The 19176-nt window shown below is 41.6% G+C and overlaps 1 protein-coding gene across 1 annotated transcript in view; it reads left to right on the forward strand.

The window, feature by feature from the left end:
* Positions 1-12879: 12879 nt before the first annotated feature.
* Positions 12880-19176, forward strand: part of ltb4r2a (leukotriene B4 receptor 2a) — a 31422-nt gene continuing 25125 nt past the window's right edge. Inside the window, exon 1 of the mRNA XM_067452091.1 lies at positions 12880-12963. Within this exon, the coding sequence (XP_067308192.1) occupies positions 12926-12963 (38 nt within the window). The 5' untranslated portion in view covers positions 12880-12925. The remainder of the gene's footprint in view (positions 12964-19176) is intronic.

The raw sequence follows: 19176 nt of genomic DNA on the forward strand, positions 1-19176 counted from the left end.
AAAACCTATCAAGCTCATTCTTTTATTATCATTGACTATCGCGACAGTTATTAACTTTTTTTTTTTGGCCGATGGGCCTCAGTTGGATGGCTGTTCTGCTTTTCCAGAACGCACAGATTGCCAACGCAGTCTGTCACACGTGGGTGCTCGAGCCCCGGAGCACCCACGGTATCGGCGCTTGTGCACACAAACACTCTATCACACACACACACACACACACTCTATCACTCACATACACTTTTGCGAGTGCATATTTTCAGGAGGCATTTTAAACAACAAAAAAGCAAATAGACACTGTACATCGCATAACATAAATTCAGATAACGCAAAACAAAACAAAAGATAATCATAATAATACAAAAAACACTGGACTATACAGAAAATAATGGAAAATTGTGCATACATGGGCTCAAGGATCCTGCCGTCTGTTGGGGTCTGGCCACAGGACCTCATCGACATCGCAAGCAATGTCTTCTCCTGCTAGGCACCGGGGAAAATATCCCCTTGCATGTCGAAACCATCCATGGATTGCTGTCACCTGAATGTCACCACAGGCCTGTTCCATTGCCTGCAGAAGGGGCATGCGGGCATGTGGTTGGCGGTCATATACACGCCATCTCCAAGCCAAAAATAATTCCTCTATAGGGTTTAAAAATGGTCATTAAGGGGGCAAGAATACGACTTCAAATTGATAGTGGTTGGTGAACCAGGCCTGGACAAGAGCAGCCCGATAGAAACTTACATTATCCCATACCACCACAAACCTGGGCTGATCTGGTCTGTCCTGTACAACTGTATTATGGAGTGCATCTAGAAATGTGAGTATATGTTGGCTATTATATGGACCTAGTTTTGCATGATGATGCAGAATCCCTCGAAGGCTTATGGCGGCACACATTGTGATATTTCCCCCTCGCTCCCCCGGGACGTGCACAATTGCCCTTTGGCCAATAACATTACGACCCCGTCGTCTTGTTTTGCTCAGGTCAAATCCAGCTTCATCAATGAAAATTAATCCAAGAGGCTGTGCAGCTCCATCCATGGCCAAGATTCTCTGTAACAAAAAGAAAAACATATTACTGTACTGCAGTGCTACACATACAGAAACCTCACCCCATCACACAGGTACAGGTATAGCTCTCTGAATGGATCCATGTGGTACTGAAATGGTACATATTCAGCTGCTACTGGATTTCAGAAATACTGTATTGTAAATGTAAAGGACAGTTACACGCACCTGTACATATCCAGTTCAAAGTCGTTTGACCCTGAGGCTGTTCCTCTCAAATGGGACCCTGTAGAGCTGCTTCATGGTGATGCTGTATTTTCCCGAGATGCGCCTGATGGTGGTGATGCTCACATGGTCTATGTTGTTGAACACTTGCCTGTCTGCAAAAATTTTCTGTTGAAGCTGGTGAAGACGGATGGCATTGTCTGCCCTCACTAGGTCCACAATGGCAAGTTCCTGCTGTTGTGTGAACAAGCGTTGGCGTCCTCCCCCAGTAGGTCTTCTAGTCATTCTAGAGAAATAAAACCACAACTCATCATCGGTTTGCTTCTTTTTCTTACAGTACTTTACTGTATATACTGTATCATCCACTGTACTGAAACATCTCAATATAAGTAATCAAGGTATGTTTCTCCAGGGCCGGCGCCAGAAGGGGGGTAGGGGGAGGCTTGTCCACGGACCGCATAGACATCGCTGTTCTGAGCTTGAGATGGATAATAGCGTGTGATTTTCTCACTCAAACCACTGCCAACTGCTGCAGCTTCTGCTTTAAGAGGGAAACACTGCCCATAACTGCTTGTCTAGGATATGTAATCCTCTGTAAGAATTCGTAATAATTGCATATTATCAGCGAAAAGGAGCTAGCAAAAGATCCAGTGTGTATCTGTATTTGCACTCGTCAAACGATTACATTTCCAACGTGTTTTCGCCTCGGTGAGTAATGTAGCCAATCACAGACATGTTTGTGGACTTCTACAACGGAATTGGCCAATCACAAGTGTTGAATTTGGAATCACTCACCAGTCGAGTGTTTGTCCAGGCGCTGAGTTCAGTTAAACACGCGCAGCAATCCTCTGTAAGTGCGGATATTGTGAAAATAAGAGATTCATTGTATACCAACGTCACTGCGGAACTTTATGAGATTGCGTTTATTGAATGAGTGACAGCTTTTAGTGAATATAAAGTATATTACCACCACTACACGCTTCAAAACACTGACCCATCCACATATACATGCAGGATTCACTTGAAAAATGTGATGAATGACAGTTATAAACATTCTTGTCGAAATGAGGCTCCTAAAAATATCAGGAAATCACAATTCCTGGCTGCATATCATTATCCATGGATCACTGAATCTTTGGTAAGTTGTAAGGATCGTTTGCTCTACTCGTGTTTTCCTCCATTAACTCCAGTCACGCAGCAGCTCTTCTGCCACTCAGCCCCGGCTAAGGGGGCGTGTTACGGCGGGAAAGTGACGTCGATGCATTCCCTCTATAGAGGGTTGATTACTGATAGAATACACCTGTCGCCCAACTAACATCTGCACTGTCTAGCAGAGCCAGCAGGGGGCAACAGGCAGGCGTAACAGTGGTAATGTGATATACTGTAGTACAATGCTGTTAATACCATCTGAGTAGAGTAGAAGGTAGAGAGGTTTTCTAGTCGGACTGTTTCTAGAAGGTTCCTGTTTTCTAGTCGGACTGGTCTTAGATGTGGGTGAACTCTCTGGCCAGCTTCCCTCATTGTCAGGCCATGGTTGATGACATGGTCCACCAAAGTTGCTCTTATATCATCAGAAATAGGGGTCCTTGCATGGCCTCCTCGTCCTCGTCCTCGTCCTCCTCCTCGTCCTCCTCCTCCTCCTCCTCCTCCTCCATCTCTACCTCTACCTCTGCCTCTGCATCCACCTCTACCTCTATCTCCACCTCTACCTCCAAACTCTACCTCCATCCATGCTTGCAAAGCTCTTGAAATGGCTAAACTGAGGGCTTTTGTAGCTGGCTGATTGGTGTTCAGTTTTGCAAGTAAGTGTCTGCAGGTGTGTATTTGAGTGGTTGCAATCACCCGGTGTGTGTTGTATTTTGGATACATGTTTTTTCCAAATGGCACCCTGAGATTTCATTTTTGAACAAAGTGTCTTATGTATGAAATAGAGTGTAGTATGTAGGACCGAGTGTGTTGCATAAAGGAGTAAGTGTGTTGCAGAATTGCAACTAGAGTGCAAAGCAGCGCTTTTGTTTAAGGAATGGGTTCAAGTGTTTGGGGTATGATAACAAAAGTTTCAAGTTGTGTTACTTTTAGTCTAAGCATGGGTCTGTAGTGTTCAAGCAACGGGCAAAAACTGTAATACATCTTTTTACTCAACTACCAACTAACTACCAACTAATCTTACTGGGCAGACTGGCTCTTCAAATGACGGACGTAATTGGAGGTTGTCGTCTGGCTGTCCGTCCATGATTTTAATGTTGCATGTCTTGCAACGCGCAACGTTCGTGTGTGTGTAACGTTGGTCTTTTGCCATCTTGCGAATAATTGTTGAAGCTGAAAGTGATCACCCTCGCCCGGTTTCCCTCCGGCTGACGTGTTGATGTGATATCTGATCTAAGTGGGCGTGGTGTGCGTAAGGTACGAGAGGGAATGACTGATGATAGTGTCATGATCCAGTCATGACAGCGCTATTCTCAGCCTGCGCTCCAGCTGGGTCAACTTTCATTTTTTTGAAATAAATGTATATATTTTATATTCAAACTGAAAACATGATGTGATTAGCACTCAAGTCATTCAAGTCATCGTGTCTCAAGTCAAGACAAGTCCCGAGTCTTTAACTTCCAAGTCCGAGTCAAGTCTCAAGTATTTTCTTTTTTGTCAAGTCACAAGTCATAAAAATAGTGTCTCGAGTCGACTCGAGACCAAGGCTCAAGTCCCCCTGTCTGGTTATTAATGTTTGTAACTCATTAATAAATGTCTCACAGGGTTCCACTTAAGGTTTACAAGTAACTAATATTGGAATTAAAATATTCATTACTACTATTTCATCAAGTTATTGTGCCAGTTTTTTTTTTTTTTTTTTTTTACCAAAATAAAGTTTAATGAACAAGAATCAGTTTTGATACATGCTGTGGATAGGCATCATGAACTTTTTGTGGAATATCATGGTAAGACTGTATCTTCAGGAATATTTTAAAAAAGTGGCAGTTATGAGATATAAATTCTGTAATATTAGATAATATTAAAAAGTGGTAGTCATGAGATATAAATTCTGTAATATTAGATAATATTAAAAAGTGGTAGTCATGAGATATTAATGAGAGAACTACAAACAACACCCTTCAGTCTCACTATGAAAGTCTATTTTTCTGCATCATTAAATAAATCAGGAATATTGTTTTGAGTTAAATTAGTGTTAAAGGGGGGGTGAAATGCTGTTTCATGCATACTGATCTTTTTACACTGTTAAAGACTTGGAATCCCATACTAAACATAGACAAAGTTTCAAAAGTTAAGGTGGACGTTTGATGGGAGTATTTCTTTGTCAAAAATACTACTTCCGGTTAGTCATAAGTTTCGGCAAGTTTTTTGAGATCATATCTTACCTTATCTAAGAGTTGTCCTAAATGGCAGTAGAAGTTCTTAGTTCGGAGTTTTCTCTTAAAACCTATTCACAAAGCTGCTGAGAGCAACTTAGGAATAGAGAGAAGTCTTAAGCTAAGAGAAAGGGCGGGGTTGACATCATTGCTATGGATGATGTCATCACACTTACTCACTATGACCACAGTGATTGGCTGATAGGGGAGGGGTCTCGGTCAGTGATTTAATTATAGAAATATTTAGTTGAACAAGGTTGCTATATTTAAATATATAAAAATCAAATAATAATGTTGCCATATTCAAATAAAGATTTTAAAGTGTCACTAATTAAACTTAAGATGTTTTGTGAATATGGTACGGCCCCTGATATGTTGTTTGAACTCTGTCCAGCAGATGGCACCCATCCAACATTAATTAATACAAGGGCGCAAACATCATATGCATATATAACCACACACACACACACACACACACACACACACACACACACACACACACACACACACACACACACACACACACACACACACACATTTAGTATATGTTATATTTTGGTGTTGTTGGACACAATCAGACTTTCATATGGTTGGATATATACCAATGTTTCTTTAATGTTTAGGCATCTATGTGCACATAGCTCATTCATATCATTTGTGCACTTAATTCAGAAAAAAACTTATTACATTGTATTGGTGAACGAGTAAAAAGTCTCATAATTACATCGATCCAGATTATGTGCAACATGAAAAAAATGTGTTTTATAATGCTTTGAGAGAACTGTTTGCATTCATCTCAATGATTAAAAAACGGAAATATCTATTGCAATTAAATGAGAAGATATAATACATGTTTGCATTTGCGTTCTGTATGAGCTGCAGCTGTCTAATGGTCTTTTTGGGAAGGCTGGTGAGAAGGCCGTTACAATAGTCCACCCTACTGGTGAACAGTGTTGGGAATAACGGCGTTATAGATAAACGGCATTACTAACGGCATACATTTTTTCAGAATAATCAAACAAATGACTGTTTCCCCGTTACAGCGCTGTTACCGTTACTGAGAATAAAATGTGGCATTTCTATAACTGAGCTCACTAAAGCTGCTTTCATCCGAGCAGGCACGCACTCTGAGAGAGAGAGAGAGAGAGAGAGAGAGAGAGAGATGGTCAAAGAGGCTCTACACAGAACAATATTTCAGATTGTTACGCTAAAGAGTGAAAAGGAACTATGCTCTGTTGTGGTTGTGCTGCTGCTGTTTCTTCTGTCTCCTCTAGAGGCCGCGCTAGGTGCCGCTGATTGCTAATTGTGGGTTGGGCAACCGCTTTAAAAACACCTGTCTGATGTCCGGAAGGAAGGCTTCTATTTTCCACCTGCTCTTTTCCGTAGACGGATCGAAAGCTCAGCGCTCACACACCTTACTATGCTCCTGAAAGGGATAATCATTTGTCTTAGTTTATGGGTTTTTGAGAGCTGGTGGGAGGAAGGTGACGGGTTTTCACGTTGTTTAACTTGTCGGTAGTTTAGTGTAGCAGCTAGAGGAACCGGAAGACTCACAACAAACTTGTCTTTTGTTTGGACGGGAGATAGGCAAGTTTCACCTTTCTTTTACAGACATGTAGTCAGGGTTGTTTTTTCGTGTGTTATTTTCCCACCATGCTCTGTTTTTGTTAAGTATTCTTTCATTAAACGAATTTGTTGCACCGTCATTGCGTCTCTATGGCCTTGTCTTTGTATGTTATGTTATTCCATTTTCATGCTTATGTAATGGTGACGTAACACAGATGATATTAGAGCATTGATGTGGTCAGTCATGGCCTGACAGTGAGGGAAGCTGGGCAGAGAGTCCTCCACATCTAATCCGGTTCACAGTTCATCCATCATAAGGACTTTCAGACTGGAAAACAGCAACTCCCCATTCCAGACTCTATCTACACACTGTACTGTATCACATTACTGTATTGCAAGTTGGCTAGTGCTCCTTAAGTAACACATTTTTTTTATTTTTGTGTAACATACAGCACTGTAGTGTAAAGTATAGTACTGTGATGTACAGTAGTATGTCATTTGTAACATTTCAGTACTTTTATTTTTGGTTGTTGTGAAAACATTTGTTGGAAGAAAAGAACAGAAACTGTAAGTGTTGCATTGCTTCACAGAATACTAACTGATGAACTGAATAAAAACAGTGAAAATTAAAGACTGCAGTGTTTTAAATAAAGTAGACTAGTGTGTTCCCCCTGATCTGAAAGTGTATTCATATGATGCAAGTGTGTATCATTTTTTCATCAGTTACATTTTAACAAAGGAATGTTAAAAGAAGAAGATGTGAACGGTATATTTCCCAGTGCCATGTTTACTTGTGTGTTAGTTTTGGCACAATGAGCGAAGTTTTGCAAAATGAGTTAATGCAACGGGCAAAAACTGTAAGACACCAAAACTAGGTTTCTCTCCACCGCAAAATAATATCTAGATATATAGTTGAGGACATTCTGCCGTTCTCGGCAGTTGAGTCAGATTCTTTCTGGGCAGTCATTGCGAAAATACCAGAGAGAGAGAGAGAGAGAGAGAGAGAGAGAGAGAGAGAGAGAGAGAGAGAGAGAGAGAGAGAGAGAGAGAGAGAGAGAGAGAGAGAGAGAGAGAGAGAGAGAGAGAGAGAGAGAGAGAGAGAGAGAGAGGAGAGAGAGGAGAGAGAGAGAGGAGAGAGAGAGAGAGAGAGAGAGAGAGAGAGAGAGGCGGCCCACCATACAAACAAGACTTGATAGCACTTCTTGTTAAACTATTGACTTTTGTGAGGAAGAAAATACTTCAAGCAGGCTACAGTATGTCTACCAGTTGTGAAGTTGTGTGACAGTTTTACAATTTTAATGTGAGTCTAGGCTAATGTCTAATGTAAGAGTCTAATGTTTAATGTGAGTCTAGGCTATCATATTTGCTTTTTTTTTGCTGCAGTTAACAAAGTGAAAGATTTCCATTTGATACATAGTGACATAACATTTTCTTTTCATGACTTTCACATTTGTTAACCTAAAGGTTACACTGTTTGAAAAAATGTTAATAAAACTTTTGTTCCTAGATTGTTTTATTCTTATGAACAAAATCAGTCCAGGTCACAGGCGTTTTCAGTTTTGTTGGAAAGTTTCTTCTTGCAAAAATAATTTACCAAAGATAATTTGATTTCAGAAAGGATTCACATCAACAAAGCAGAGTCTCCCCATGCAGGAGACGACTCCCGTTCTTTGGTTTACCTAGCATATACACAGCTGCTTTCCCAAAATGGTAACAACCTTAACCTTAATACAGGGCAAACACAAGCATACATCTGATATCTAATAGTGTCTTATATACAGCTTATTTTACATTAAATTATGTAATGAAATCTTCTATAAGCTGGTTTGCAAAGCACTGACATCGCCTGTGGCTGGATGCATCCGATTGGCGAGAGTACGCCATCGACTGTAAAAAATATGGATTCGGTAGGATTCTGAAGAGCAGTTTTGAAGCATAAAGGCGGGCGTACACAGTGAGATTTTTGCTGTCCTACGACCTCGCAGATTTGTTTCTCTCAGGAAAAATCGCGTGGACATCGTGGATGCTTGTATGGTCGTGGCTTGCAGCGTGTGAGATGAATTACGAGACAAGCCGAGCACGTTAAGAGCACCTCCCGACCTTACGATAATTTTTAAGCATGTTTAAAAAATTCCGGGAGTCGGCCCGATTTTCACCAGCGTATGGCTGTCCCCTATTGCCAAATCATGCACAAGCACGTCACATAGGCTTGATCTATGAGTATTATTAGGCTTTATTACACGGCTCTGTAAATTACTTGACTCCGATTGGTCAATTGCGCATTCCAGCGGTATGTTATTCTCAGATAACACCCGCTCATCCGGGTACTACGAGTTATCTTGACCGGTACTACTTCTGTGCTTAACGCTGGCGCCATCTTGTGGCTTAAACAGCCGGTGGGCTACAATGGAAGACTTCAAGGCAGGTCTCCTTTATAACGTTTTTAATATGGATATTTTTCTCACACAAACGCATCGATTGGAATCAGAAGGCTCTATTAACCCATCGGAGTCGTGTGGAGCACGTTATTTGACGGACAGCTGCATGTTTTATGGACTTCAAACACAACTACAACTACTGCTGGGATTAACGTTAGCCTGGACTTTTTAAATATAACTATTTGTCTGAAAGAAGAATGTCATATACACCGAAGAATCTCATATACAGTGTCATTGACTTGAGGGTGAGTAAATCATAGGCTTGGTTTCCTTTTTGGCTGAACTAACCCTTTCAGCATTCATTTTCAACATTTAGCAGCAATAGATAAAGTCTTAAAGCAGTCTGGAACTGTTTTTCTTCGCGGAAGCTTTGTGTAAGAGCTAATCAAATATTTAATTTTTTGTGTCTAATTTATTTGAGACTAGTAGCCGCGTAATAAGCGGGATAATGTCCACCCAGCCGGTTGTTATCGCAGAATAAACCCCTTCAACGTCGGGGTTTATTCTCCAATAACAACCGGCTGGGTTGACATTATCCCTTACATATAGCTCAGTGGCTGCAGCCATAAAGCGTACATACACACACACACACACACACACACACACACACACACACACACACACACACACACACACACACACACACACACACACACTCTCTCTCTCTCTCTCTCTCTCTCTCACGCGCGCTGTCTCTCTCCCTCTGGTTGTTGCGGTTGAAAGGATGTTCTCAGCTTTTCGACAAATCACTTGCACACATATTTTTTCTTTATGTATTTGTATCTGAAGCTATCAGCAACATTGAAAGCTCCGGTCTCGGTATTTAACGAGAAAGCTCTTGTGATCGCGGCCGCTCGCAGTGCAAACAATCGTGTTGTGTACCAGCTGATTTGATGCGATGATCAAATGAAATGACACGTAGCGTCTGCAATATCTCACGACCTCCCGAGTGTCCGAATTCGCACAGTGTACGGCCGCCTTAAAGTAGAGACAAGATGGCCATTCCCATCTTGGCAGCGCCTCTCGGGCACAATGGGCAAAGAGGCGGAAAGTGGGCAGAGCTGAGATGATGCGATGATGAGTAACAGACAGCAGACAAACGGCTATCCACATGTCACTCAAAGTGGCCACACCCTAAATTAAGCAGAACTTTAAGGCTTTATATAATGTAAAAACAAATGAGTTATACACAAATGTATCCCCCTCACAGTTGTCATGAAGGGCAAAATTAGCCATAGAGACCAAAACCACAATTTGTCCCAGGCTGTAAACATGTTTTTTTCTGCTGTAAAGATGGGCATTTTAACATGGGGCTCAATGAGATTCTGCTCCTTCTGGAGCCGCTCTAGTGGCCAGTTGATATCAGATTAAGTCACTTCCGTATTGGCTTCAAGAGAAACTGGGGGAGGTTGAGAAAGATATTTCCATTCAATACTTTATGTACTGCTCTGGAGAAACTGCACCGGCTGCATCAGCGGCTGATCTCGAGCCGCTCTGGAGAAACTGCACCGGCTGCATCAGCGGCTGATCTCGAGCCGCTCTGAAGAAACTGCACCGGCTGCATCAGCGGCTGATCTCGAGCCGCTCTGGAGAAACTGCACCGGCTGCATCATCGGCTGATCTCGAGCCGCTCTGGAGAAACTGCACCGGCTGCATCAGCGGCTGATCTCGAGCCGCTCTGGAGAATCTGCACCGGCTGCATCAGCGGCTGATCTCGAGCCGCTCTGGAGAATCTGCACCAGCTGCATCAGCAGCTGATCTCGAATCGCTCTGGAGAATCTGCACCGGCTGCATCAGCGGCTGATCTCGAATCGCTCTGGAGAATCTGCACCGGCTGCATCAGCGGCTGATCTCGAACCGCTCTGGAGAATCTGCACCGGCTGCATCAGCGGCTGATCTCGAGCCGCTCTGGAGAATCTGCACCGGCTGCATCAGCGGCTGATCTCGAACCACTCTGGAGAATCTGCACCGGCTGCATCAGCAGCTGATCTCGAGCCGCTCTGGAGAATCTGCACCGGCTGCATCAGCGGCTGATCTCGAATCGCTCTGGAGAATCTGCACCGGCTGCATCAGCGGCTGATCTCGAATCGCTCTGGAGAATCTGCACCGGCTGCATCAGCGGCTGATCTCGAATCGCTCTGGAGAATCTGCACCGGCTGCATCAGCGGCTGATCTCGAACCGCTCTGGAGAATCTGCACCGGCTGCATCAGCGGCTGATCTCGAACCACTCTGGAGAATCTGCACCGGCTGCATCAGCAGCTGATCTCGAGCCGCTCTGGAGAATCTGCACCGGCTGCATCAGCGGCTGATCTCGAATCGCTCTGGAGAATCTGCACCGGCTGCATCAGCGGCTGATCTCGAATCGCTCTGGAGAATCTGCACCGGCTGCATCAGCGGCTGATCTCGAGCCGCTCTGGAGAATCTGCACCGGCTGCATCAGCAGCTGATCTCGAATCGCTCTGGAGAATCTGCACCGGCTGCATCAGCGGCTGATCTCGAATCGCTCTGGAGAATCTGCACCGGCTGCATCAGCGGCTGATCTCGAGCCGCTCTGGAGAATCTGCACCGGCTGCATCAGCGGCTGATCTCGAATCGCTCTGGAGAATCTGCACCGGCTGCATCAGCGGCTGATCTCGAGCCGCTCTGGAGAATCTGCACCGGCTGCATCAGCAGCTGATCTCGAATCGCTCTGGAGAATCTGCACCGGCTGCATCAGCGGCTGATCTCGAATCGCTCTGGAGAATCTGCACCGGCTGCATCAGCGGCTGATCTCGAATCGCTCTGGAGAATCTGCATCAGCTGCATCGGCGGCTGATCTCGAATCGCTCTGGAGAATCTGCACCGGCTGCATCATCGGCTGATCTCAAGCCGCTCTGGAGAATCTGCACCGGCTGCATCATCGGCTGATCTCGAGCCGCTCTGGAGAAACTGCACCGGCTGCATCAGCGGCTGATCTCGAGCCGCTCTGGAGAATCTGCACCGGCTGCATCAGCGGCTGATCTCGAGCCGCTCTGGAGAATCTGCACCGGTTGCATCAGCGGCTGATCTCGAGCCGCTCTGGAGAATCTGCACCGGCTGCATCAGCGGCTGATCTCGAGCCGCTCTGGAGAATCTGCACCGGTTGCATCAGCGGCTGATCTCGAGCCGCTCTGGAGAATCTGCACCGGCTGCATCATCGGCTGATCTCGAGCCGCTCTGGAGAATCTGCACCGGCTGCATCAGCGGCTGATCTCGAGCCGCTCTGGAGAATCTGCACCGGCTGCATCAGCGGCTGATCTCGAGCCGCTCTGGAGAATCTGCACCGGTTGCATCAGCGGCTGATCTCGAGCCGCTCTGGAGAAACTGCACCGGCTGCATCAGCGGCTGATCTCGAGCCGCTCTGGAGAATCTGCACCGGTTGCATCAGCGGCTGATCTCGAGCCGCTCTGGAGAAACTGCACCGGCTGCATCAGCGGCTGATCTCGAGCCGCTCTGGAGAATCTGAAGCAGCGTAACAATTTAATGATCTACAGTAAAAAAGAGAGATTCGAACTAAACAATTACTACATTAGTATTACATCAGAAGTTGAAAATGATGGTCAAAAACGTACATTTACACACTTTCGGCTTAGCGACTTTTCTTCCGAGGCTACAGTTGGGGGCTGAATTTAGCATGGCACAGTGACTTTTTTTGGGGTAAGATGTCATTGGTAAAAGATGCGGGACCTGCAGGCCTTAGTCCTCTTTCTTCAGAGGAGAGATACCATAGCTGCTAATTCTGAGCTGGGCATTGCACTGATAACACTGAGTTCTCTGAGGCAAACCAATGGTGTGAACGCACGATGCATGAAAAATGAATTTGAAAGTTCCCACATGTTCAAGGGTATAAATGTGTCTCAAACAAGTGACGGAGATCATCACAAGGCAGAGGCATTTTTTTTTTGCCCGTTTCTCTGGCCGATAACATTGAGTTCAGGATGACAACAGAACTGAACTTAAATGTATGATGAAGTCTGTATATCTGATTATCTGATATGATATAGCCTTACATTAGTCACACATTAGACGTCCAAGATGATTTCACTGTCTCATCTCTGTCTGTCTTCTGTGTGTGAACGAATGTGTGAAAGAACAAAATAACAGCATGAGAACAATCACCAACCGAACTTCTCTGGAAGTAGATGAACAGTGCTGTGACAACTTGAACAATTCAGTTGCTAAATATCTTCAACAGGATCTCTCTTTTCCTTCTCCGTTTATTTCAGTAAAGTTTTGTCACCTCCTCCCTCATCTCTTCTTCAAACACAGGAAGTGTCTGTTTTAGCACACAGAAAACAGTCGATTGATGAGACAGTATGGGCTCCGGTGCACTGCCTCTCATCTGTGAGTATTTGATCATATTCTGTCATATCTTCTGTTTAGTTTTCTCTTTTTAATTCACTGTATTCAGATGAAGACAAGATAAAAGAATGATTGTTGTGAAGGAGAGTCTATGAACCCACAGTCTCACTGCTTATTATATTATTTCTGCTAGTTTTTGCTGTAATACTGTTTCTTCTCTTGTCTAGTAGTTGAGATGAATCCGATGTGTGTGTGTTGATATGAGTTAGTGTTGAATGATGCTGTATCTTTAAATAAACTCTCCATCAGAGGCTCAGAGAGCTTGAGAACAGTGACCGAACACACAATCAGCTTCTCTATCACTTCTCATTCTCTCTGAACCTCGTATTGAAAAATTATTACTAAAATAATTAGTTTAAATATATATATTTAATTTTTTTGTCATGGACACAGTTTTTCAAACCATCTGACAAAAAAAGATGCTCAAGCTTTTCTCAGAACTAACGTCTCTTTTCTGAGGAACTTCTCAGTTATTTTTAGCATACATGCAATGAATTTGTTCGGCTAAACCTCTATATTTTCTTGAATAATGTTGGAAATTTTCTTCTTGCAAAAATCATTTCCCAAAGATCATTTGATTTCAGAAAGACTTTATTCACATTAACAAAGCCGAGTCTCTCCTGCAGGAGATCACTCCATTTCTTTGGTTTACCTAGCATATATTCATAGCTGCTTTCCCAAAATGGTAACAACCTTCAGCTAGTTTTCCAGTTGGTTTCCTGGCTCACACGTGACCACATTCCAAGATCTTTTTCTGTCCATCATGCATCTTCTACATGTCATTTTCAAGCACGTTGTCAACGTCCACACAAACTTAATACAGGGCAAACCTCAGCATACATCTGATATCTAATAGTGTCTTATATACAGCTTATTTTACATTATAATCAATCTTCTACAATAACCCCTCTGAAATTTTAAAATTAAAAGTTAGTTAATATTTAAAGTTAGTCCAATATTATAAAGAAAAGGGAAGTTTAGTTTAGTTTATTGATTTATAAAGCACATTTTAAAACACAAAATGCTAAACAGGAAAAATTAAATCAGATTAGAATTACATATTTGATCTACAGCACTGAAGTCCCATGAGAAAACGTGTCTTTTAAAAGGGACTTCATTTTGTTGACAGCAAAGATATTCTCTTTATTTTTTTACGTTTTCTATCAATATAGCAGGCCTAAGAGATTATCCTAATCAAATCAATGTGATTAGAGTTAGGTCAAAAGTCATCAGAATACAACATTAACTACAAGTTGTCCATTTCTGCCTTTACCAGATGCTTTATTCAAATCATCAGTGCACACATTTTGAATTCTTGGTAGCTCTTGTTCCAGTGTGTTTAATACAACTGTGATACCCAAAATGTCCAAGGTGTTAGTCTGTCTTGGACTAAAATGAGTTTTCTCAACTCTAACCCTTACGAAATTTATCTTTAACCCCAATCAAACACCTGAACAAGTTAATCGAGGTCTACTAGATTACTTGAAGGTCACAGGCAGGCGAGTTTGATCAGGTGTTCACACCTGCGTGAAGTTCACAGTCCTCGATTAGCTTGTTCAGCTTGTTCAATGTACAGTTTTGTACATTGGTTTGAGGAATCTTACCTCCAGCTTAATATATCAACAACAAAAACAAAAGATATGCTGATTGATTTTAGAAGGAACTGTCATATGAATGAAGCTACTTTGATTATAGGTCAGACTATCGAGACTCAATATGCTTTTATTGAGTTTGTTTTGTCCTTTTCTTGGGTGGCATGGTTTGGTCATACATCATTAAAAGCAAGAAATTCCTTAAACCAGATTGCAAAATGGTCTAGTCGGTTGGTTGGTGAGTTACAGTTGTATATGTTGGACTTTTTCCCCAAAGTCCTCCCCAAGTTCAATGATCAGCCAGGAGTCGAGTTATCAATCAAAAGTATACATTTATTAAAAGTAACAGCGAGTAAAAAAGGTTTCTGAGCTCAGGATTCAGAACAACCAATATAAGCATCAGGGCAGTCCTGAATGCCTCACAACTTTTTCATCTATGTTTATATTCTTGTTCTATGCTAGAGATATGTGGTTCTCAGAAATTCTCTACCCCCGCTGTCTCACCCTTGCTTGACCTCGTACCACATCTACTTCTCCACAGTTTCACTTCAAACCTTTTATAGCGCTTCTGCAAAATCATCTGCAAGTTAAATCATCATAAGCAAATATCAGGGTATTCTCACAAAAATGCGTATAAATAGTACGAGTGTGCAATGTCGTGGAATGTGTATGCCAAAACTCATTTTGGCGTGTCTATGGCACGCTGTTTTTCGCGTGATTATGAGACGCATTTTATGGCGTATTATACATACCCACCCCCCACCCTAAACCTACCCAAGCGCGTGTCATATATACGCCATAAAGTGCGTATCATATGCACGCGAAAAACAGCGTATCATATGCACGCCAAAATGAGTTTTGGTGTATACATTCCACGACATTGCACACTCATACTATTTATACGCATTTATGTGTGATCGGGTTGGCAAATATAATCAATACATAGTGAACATTATACTCGATCATTAATACTTCATGGTGAAAAACACAATTAATACTGTATACTTAATATTGTAGACTGTGAATAATCATCTGAAACATGGTTAATGCTTCAAATCATAATAAGCAACTTGCATGAAAATAATGAACATATCCTTGACCTAAATGAATATATCCTTCATATACTAGACAGTTACAGAGGACGGCTACCTCTATTTTAAACGATGACTCCCACCCCTTGAGCAGTGAGTTTCAGCTTCTTCCCTCTGGACGGAGATTTTTAATCCCAAGATGCAGAACTAAGCGGCATAAAAGCTTTATCTCGCTGTTTTAGCAGTGTTGAATAATAAATAGGGTTTTTATTTTGTATGTCTATGAGTGTATGTTTTATAGAGGTATAATTATATGTAGGGATGTGTATTTGTATAAGAACACACAGGTTTATGTATGTTTTGAGTAGTGGAGCCTTGAGCACATGCATCATGTAATTGTTATTCTGTACTAGTTTTGTTTTTTGTGTTTTGGACGCTTTTTTACTCATCATGTCATTATACTGTAAAACAAATGAAGTGGTTTGCTGTGCAAACCAAAGTGGCTTCATTGGTGGTGGTTTAGTGTTTCAGTCACACGATGACTCCAGACAGTCGACGGCAGCAGATTTACACGTTTAGCATATAAATTATATCGGTCAAGATAACTCGTAGTACCCAGATGAGCGGTGTGATATTCACTTCAGTGGTTGTTATCTGGGAATAACATACCACTGGAATGCGCGATTGACCAATCAGAATCAAGTATTCCACAGAGCCGTGTAATAAAATACAATAATGTTCAGATGTGCATGCTGTGGATTCAATTGTGTTAGCCTTTATTCCCAAACGAACACATTTAATATCATTAGGTATTTGGCCTCATGTCTGGTGCAACATTACATTTGCTATAATTAATTATATAAATATTTAGTTGAACGAGGTTTCATGTTGCTATTTTTAAATAAAAAATCTCAAATAAGAATGTTGCCATATTCAAATAAATATTTTTTAAAAAGTGTCACTAATTAAACTAGTATATGAGCCTTAAGATGTTTTGTGAATATGGTACGGCCCCTGATATGTTGTTTGAACTCTGTCCAGCAGATGGCGCCCATCCAACATTAATTAATACAAGGGCGCAAACATCATATGCATATATACCCCCCCCCCCCCCCCCCCCACACACACACACACACACACACAATCAGTAAAATAAATGATATGTTGTTGGACACAATCAGACTTTCATATGGTTGAATATATACCAATGTTTCTTTAATGTTTCTGCACATAGCCCATTCATATAATTTGTGCACTTAATTCAGAAAAAAAATGTATATATATATATATATATATATATATATATATATATATATATATATATATATATATATATATATATATAACATTGTATTGGTGAACCAAAAGTCTACTAATTACATCGTCCAGATTATGTGCAACACGAAAAAAATGGTTTATAATGCTTTGAGAGAAGTGTTTGCATTCATCTCAATGATTAAAAAACCTGAAATATCTATTGCAGTTAAATGAGAAGATATAATACATGTTTGCATTTTAAATATTATATTTAGACAGAACACATACATACCTTTGCTGTGAAATTGAAGTTTTATTCTTAGAAGTGTTTTCTATAGTAGGCTATTTATTTCTATATAAAAAAAGATGATGGAGGTATTAGTTTATTAAATGATGGTTGTTTTATAGCTGGACGTTTGACATGAGTGTGTCTGGACAAGTTAGGGTGTGTAAGTGTGTGAATTCATTATATTAGTCAATCACTAATCCTTTATGGGTGGACAAAATGAGAAGTAAAGCAGAAAAGGAAACAAGCCAAAGCTAAAGGAATCTTTGGGCTTTTAGTTTAATCAAGCAAATGATGGAAACAAAAATGAGAGTGCATCTTTAAATACAGGATATAATAAAGCAGCATCATGAGTATGCTCCATTGCATTAGCTCAGTAACAGTCATATAACTCTAAGATGGACATGACAAGCTATTACCCATCATTTCTGTCATTGCTTGGAAGAAGTCGGTTTTCAAAAGTGAGAATAGAATCACAATTCACAGTAAGTACTCGGATGCACTGCGGGATAGATTTCTTTAGAAGAAGTGAATAATGAAATATAATTTCCCCAGGCGTGATGTAGACAACCCACACTGAGTCAACCTTACCATTGATCATGTTTATTATAAATTTTTTAATTTTTTTATTTTCCATTTAAACTGCACTTAGACCCACTCATATCCCACATCACACACCCTTTCCCTGTTGAGACCATCATAAAGCGGCTTTATCCTTACGTACACAAAACCTGACAGGAAACCTGACGCTACCCCGCTCGTGATCAGGACTGGGGACTGAGACTGTTCCCATCAATGAGGAATGATCAGTAAGGCAAGGCACGTTTATTTATAGCTCATTTCATACCCAAAGGCCATTCAAAATGATTTACATAGAAATGAATTAAAATAGTGATAACATATGCATAAGAGTACCATGTGTAAGAATTATAAATTTAAAAAAGGATAAATTAAAGCAGTTAAAGACTCTTCCATTCTCTTGCAGTCAGACAGCCCTAACCAAAAATAATAATCAACAGATGTATCAGAAATAGAAATATACAGTTGTAAAGAGAGTTCAAAAGAATACAATAATGATATATCCATAAAATAACAATAACCAAAGGTAAACTAAAATAGTTAAAACATAATAAAAAGATGATGCATATATAACGGAGTCCAGCCAGTAGTTGCTGTGCGAGTAAACCTCACTCCTCTGACCTCAGGAGACGCTCGAGCGACTGACACTAGAGGTTGCCGCCTTTAGCCTCCTTGTTAAGATACGTTCACACCAAACGTGAATAGAGCATCTGGAGCGAATGATTTCCATGTTAGGTCAATGGAAAGGCACGTTGACGTGCGTCTGAAGGTCCTGCGGCGCGATTGACGCGTTTCGTGCGGCGCGATGGACGTGATTCCGCCTCGTTCACACGTCCAGTTTGCGCTAATAACGCGAATTTGAAGCAAATTGAGCTTCTTGCACGTTACGCGCGAGTGGTGCTTTTTGTGTTTACATGTCTTTGGTCCGTGTTGCGTTCATATATCAATCGAACCGCACCAGAGTTGGTTTGGCAGCGGACTGAGACCCATCTTTTTAGCGCTCTTGGTCCGTTTGTTTGGTGCGCACCAGGGTTCGGATGGCAGCGTTCACATATGTTCAAATGAACCGCACTAAACGAGCAATCGCACCAGGATTCGTTTTAATCCAACCAAACATGACAAGTGTGAACGCACCCTAAGTCTTGCCTGGAGACAAAGCATCTAATTATTGCAATATTTTTCAGATGATAGTATGCTGATTTAGTTATTGCTTTGACATGATTACTGAAACTCAGGTCTGACTCCAAAATCACTCCAAGATTCCTGACTTGATAAGCTTGCATTGATTAGGTCATTGTCCTTTGGACCCACAAGCCCGTAAACTGCCATTGGACGCATAGTGACTCAGAGGGATCTTAGGGTGATTTTGGATAACAAACGCCCTTACATTAATGGGCCATTCTGGCTTTTTTTTGATTACCTAGAAGAGGTTAAAGTGTAATACGTTTTC

Source organism: Pseudorasbora parva, chromosome 1, assembly GCF_024679245.1.
Source record: "Pseudorasbora parva isolate DD20220531a chromosome 1, ASM2467924v1, whole genome shotgun sequence".
Classification (NCBI taxonomy): Eukaryota; Metazoa; Chordata; class Actinopteri; order Cypriniformes; family Gobionidae; genus Pseudorasbora; species Pseudorasbora parva.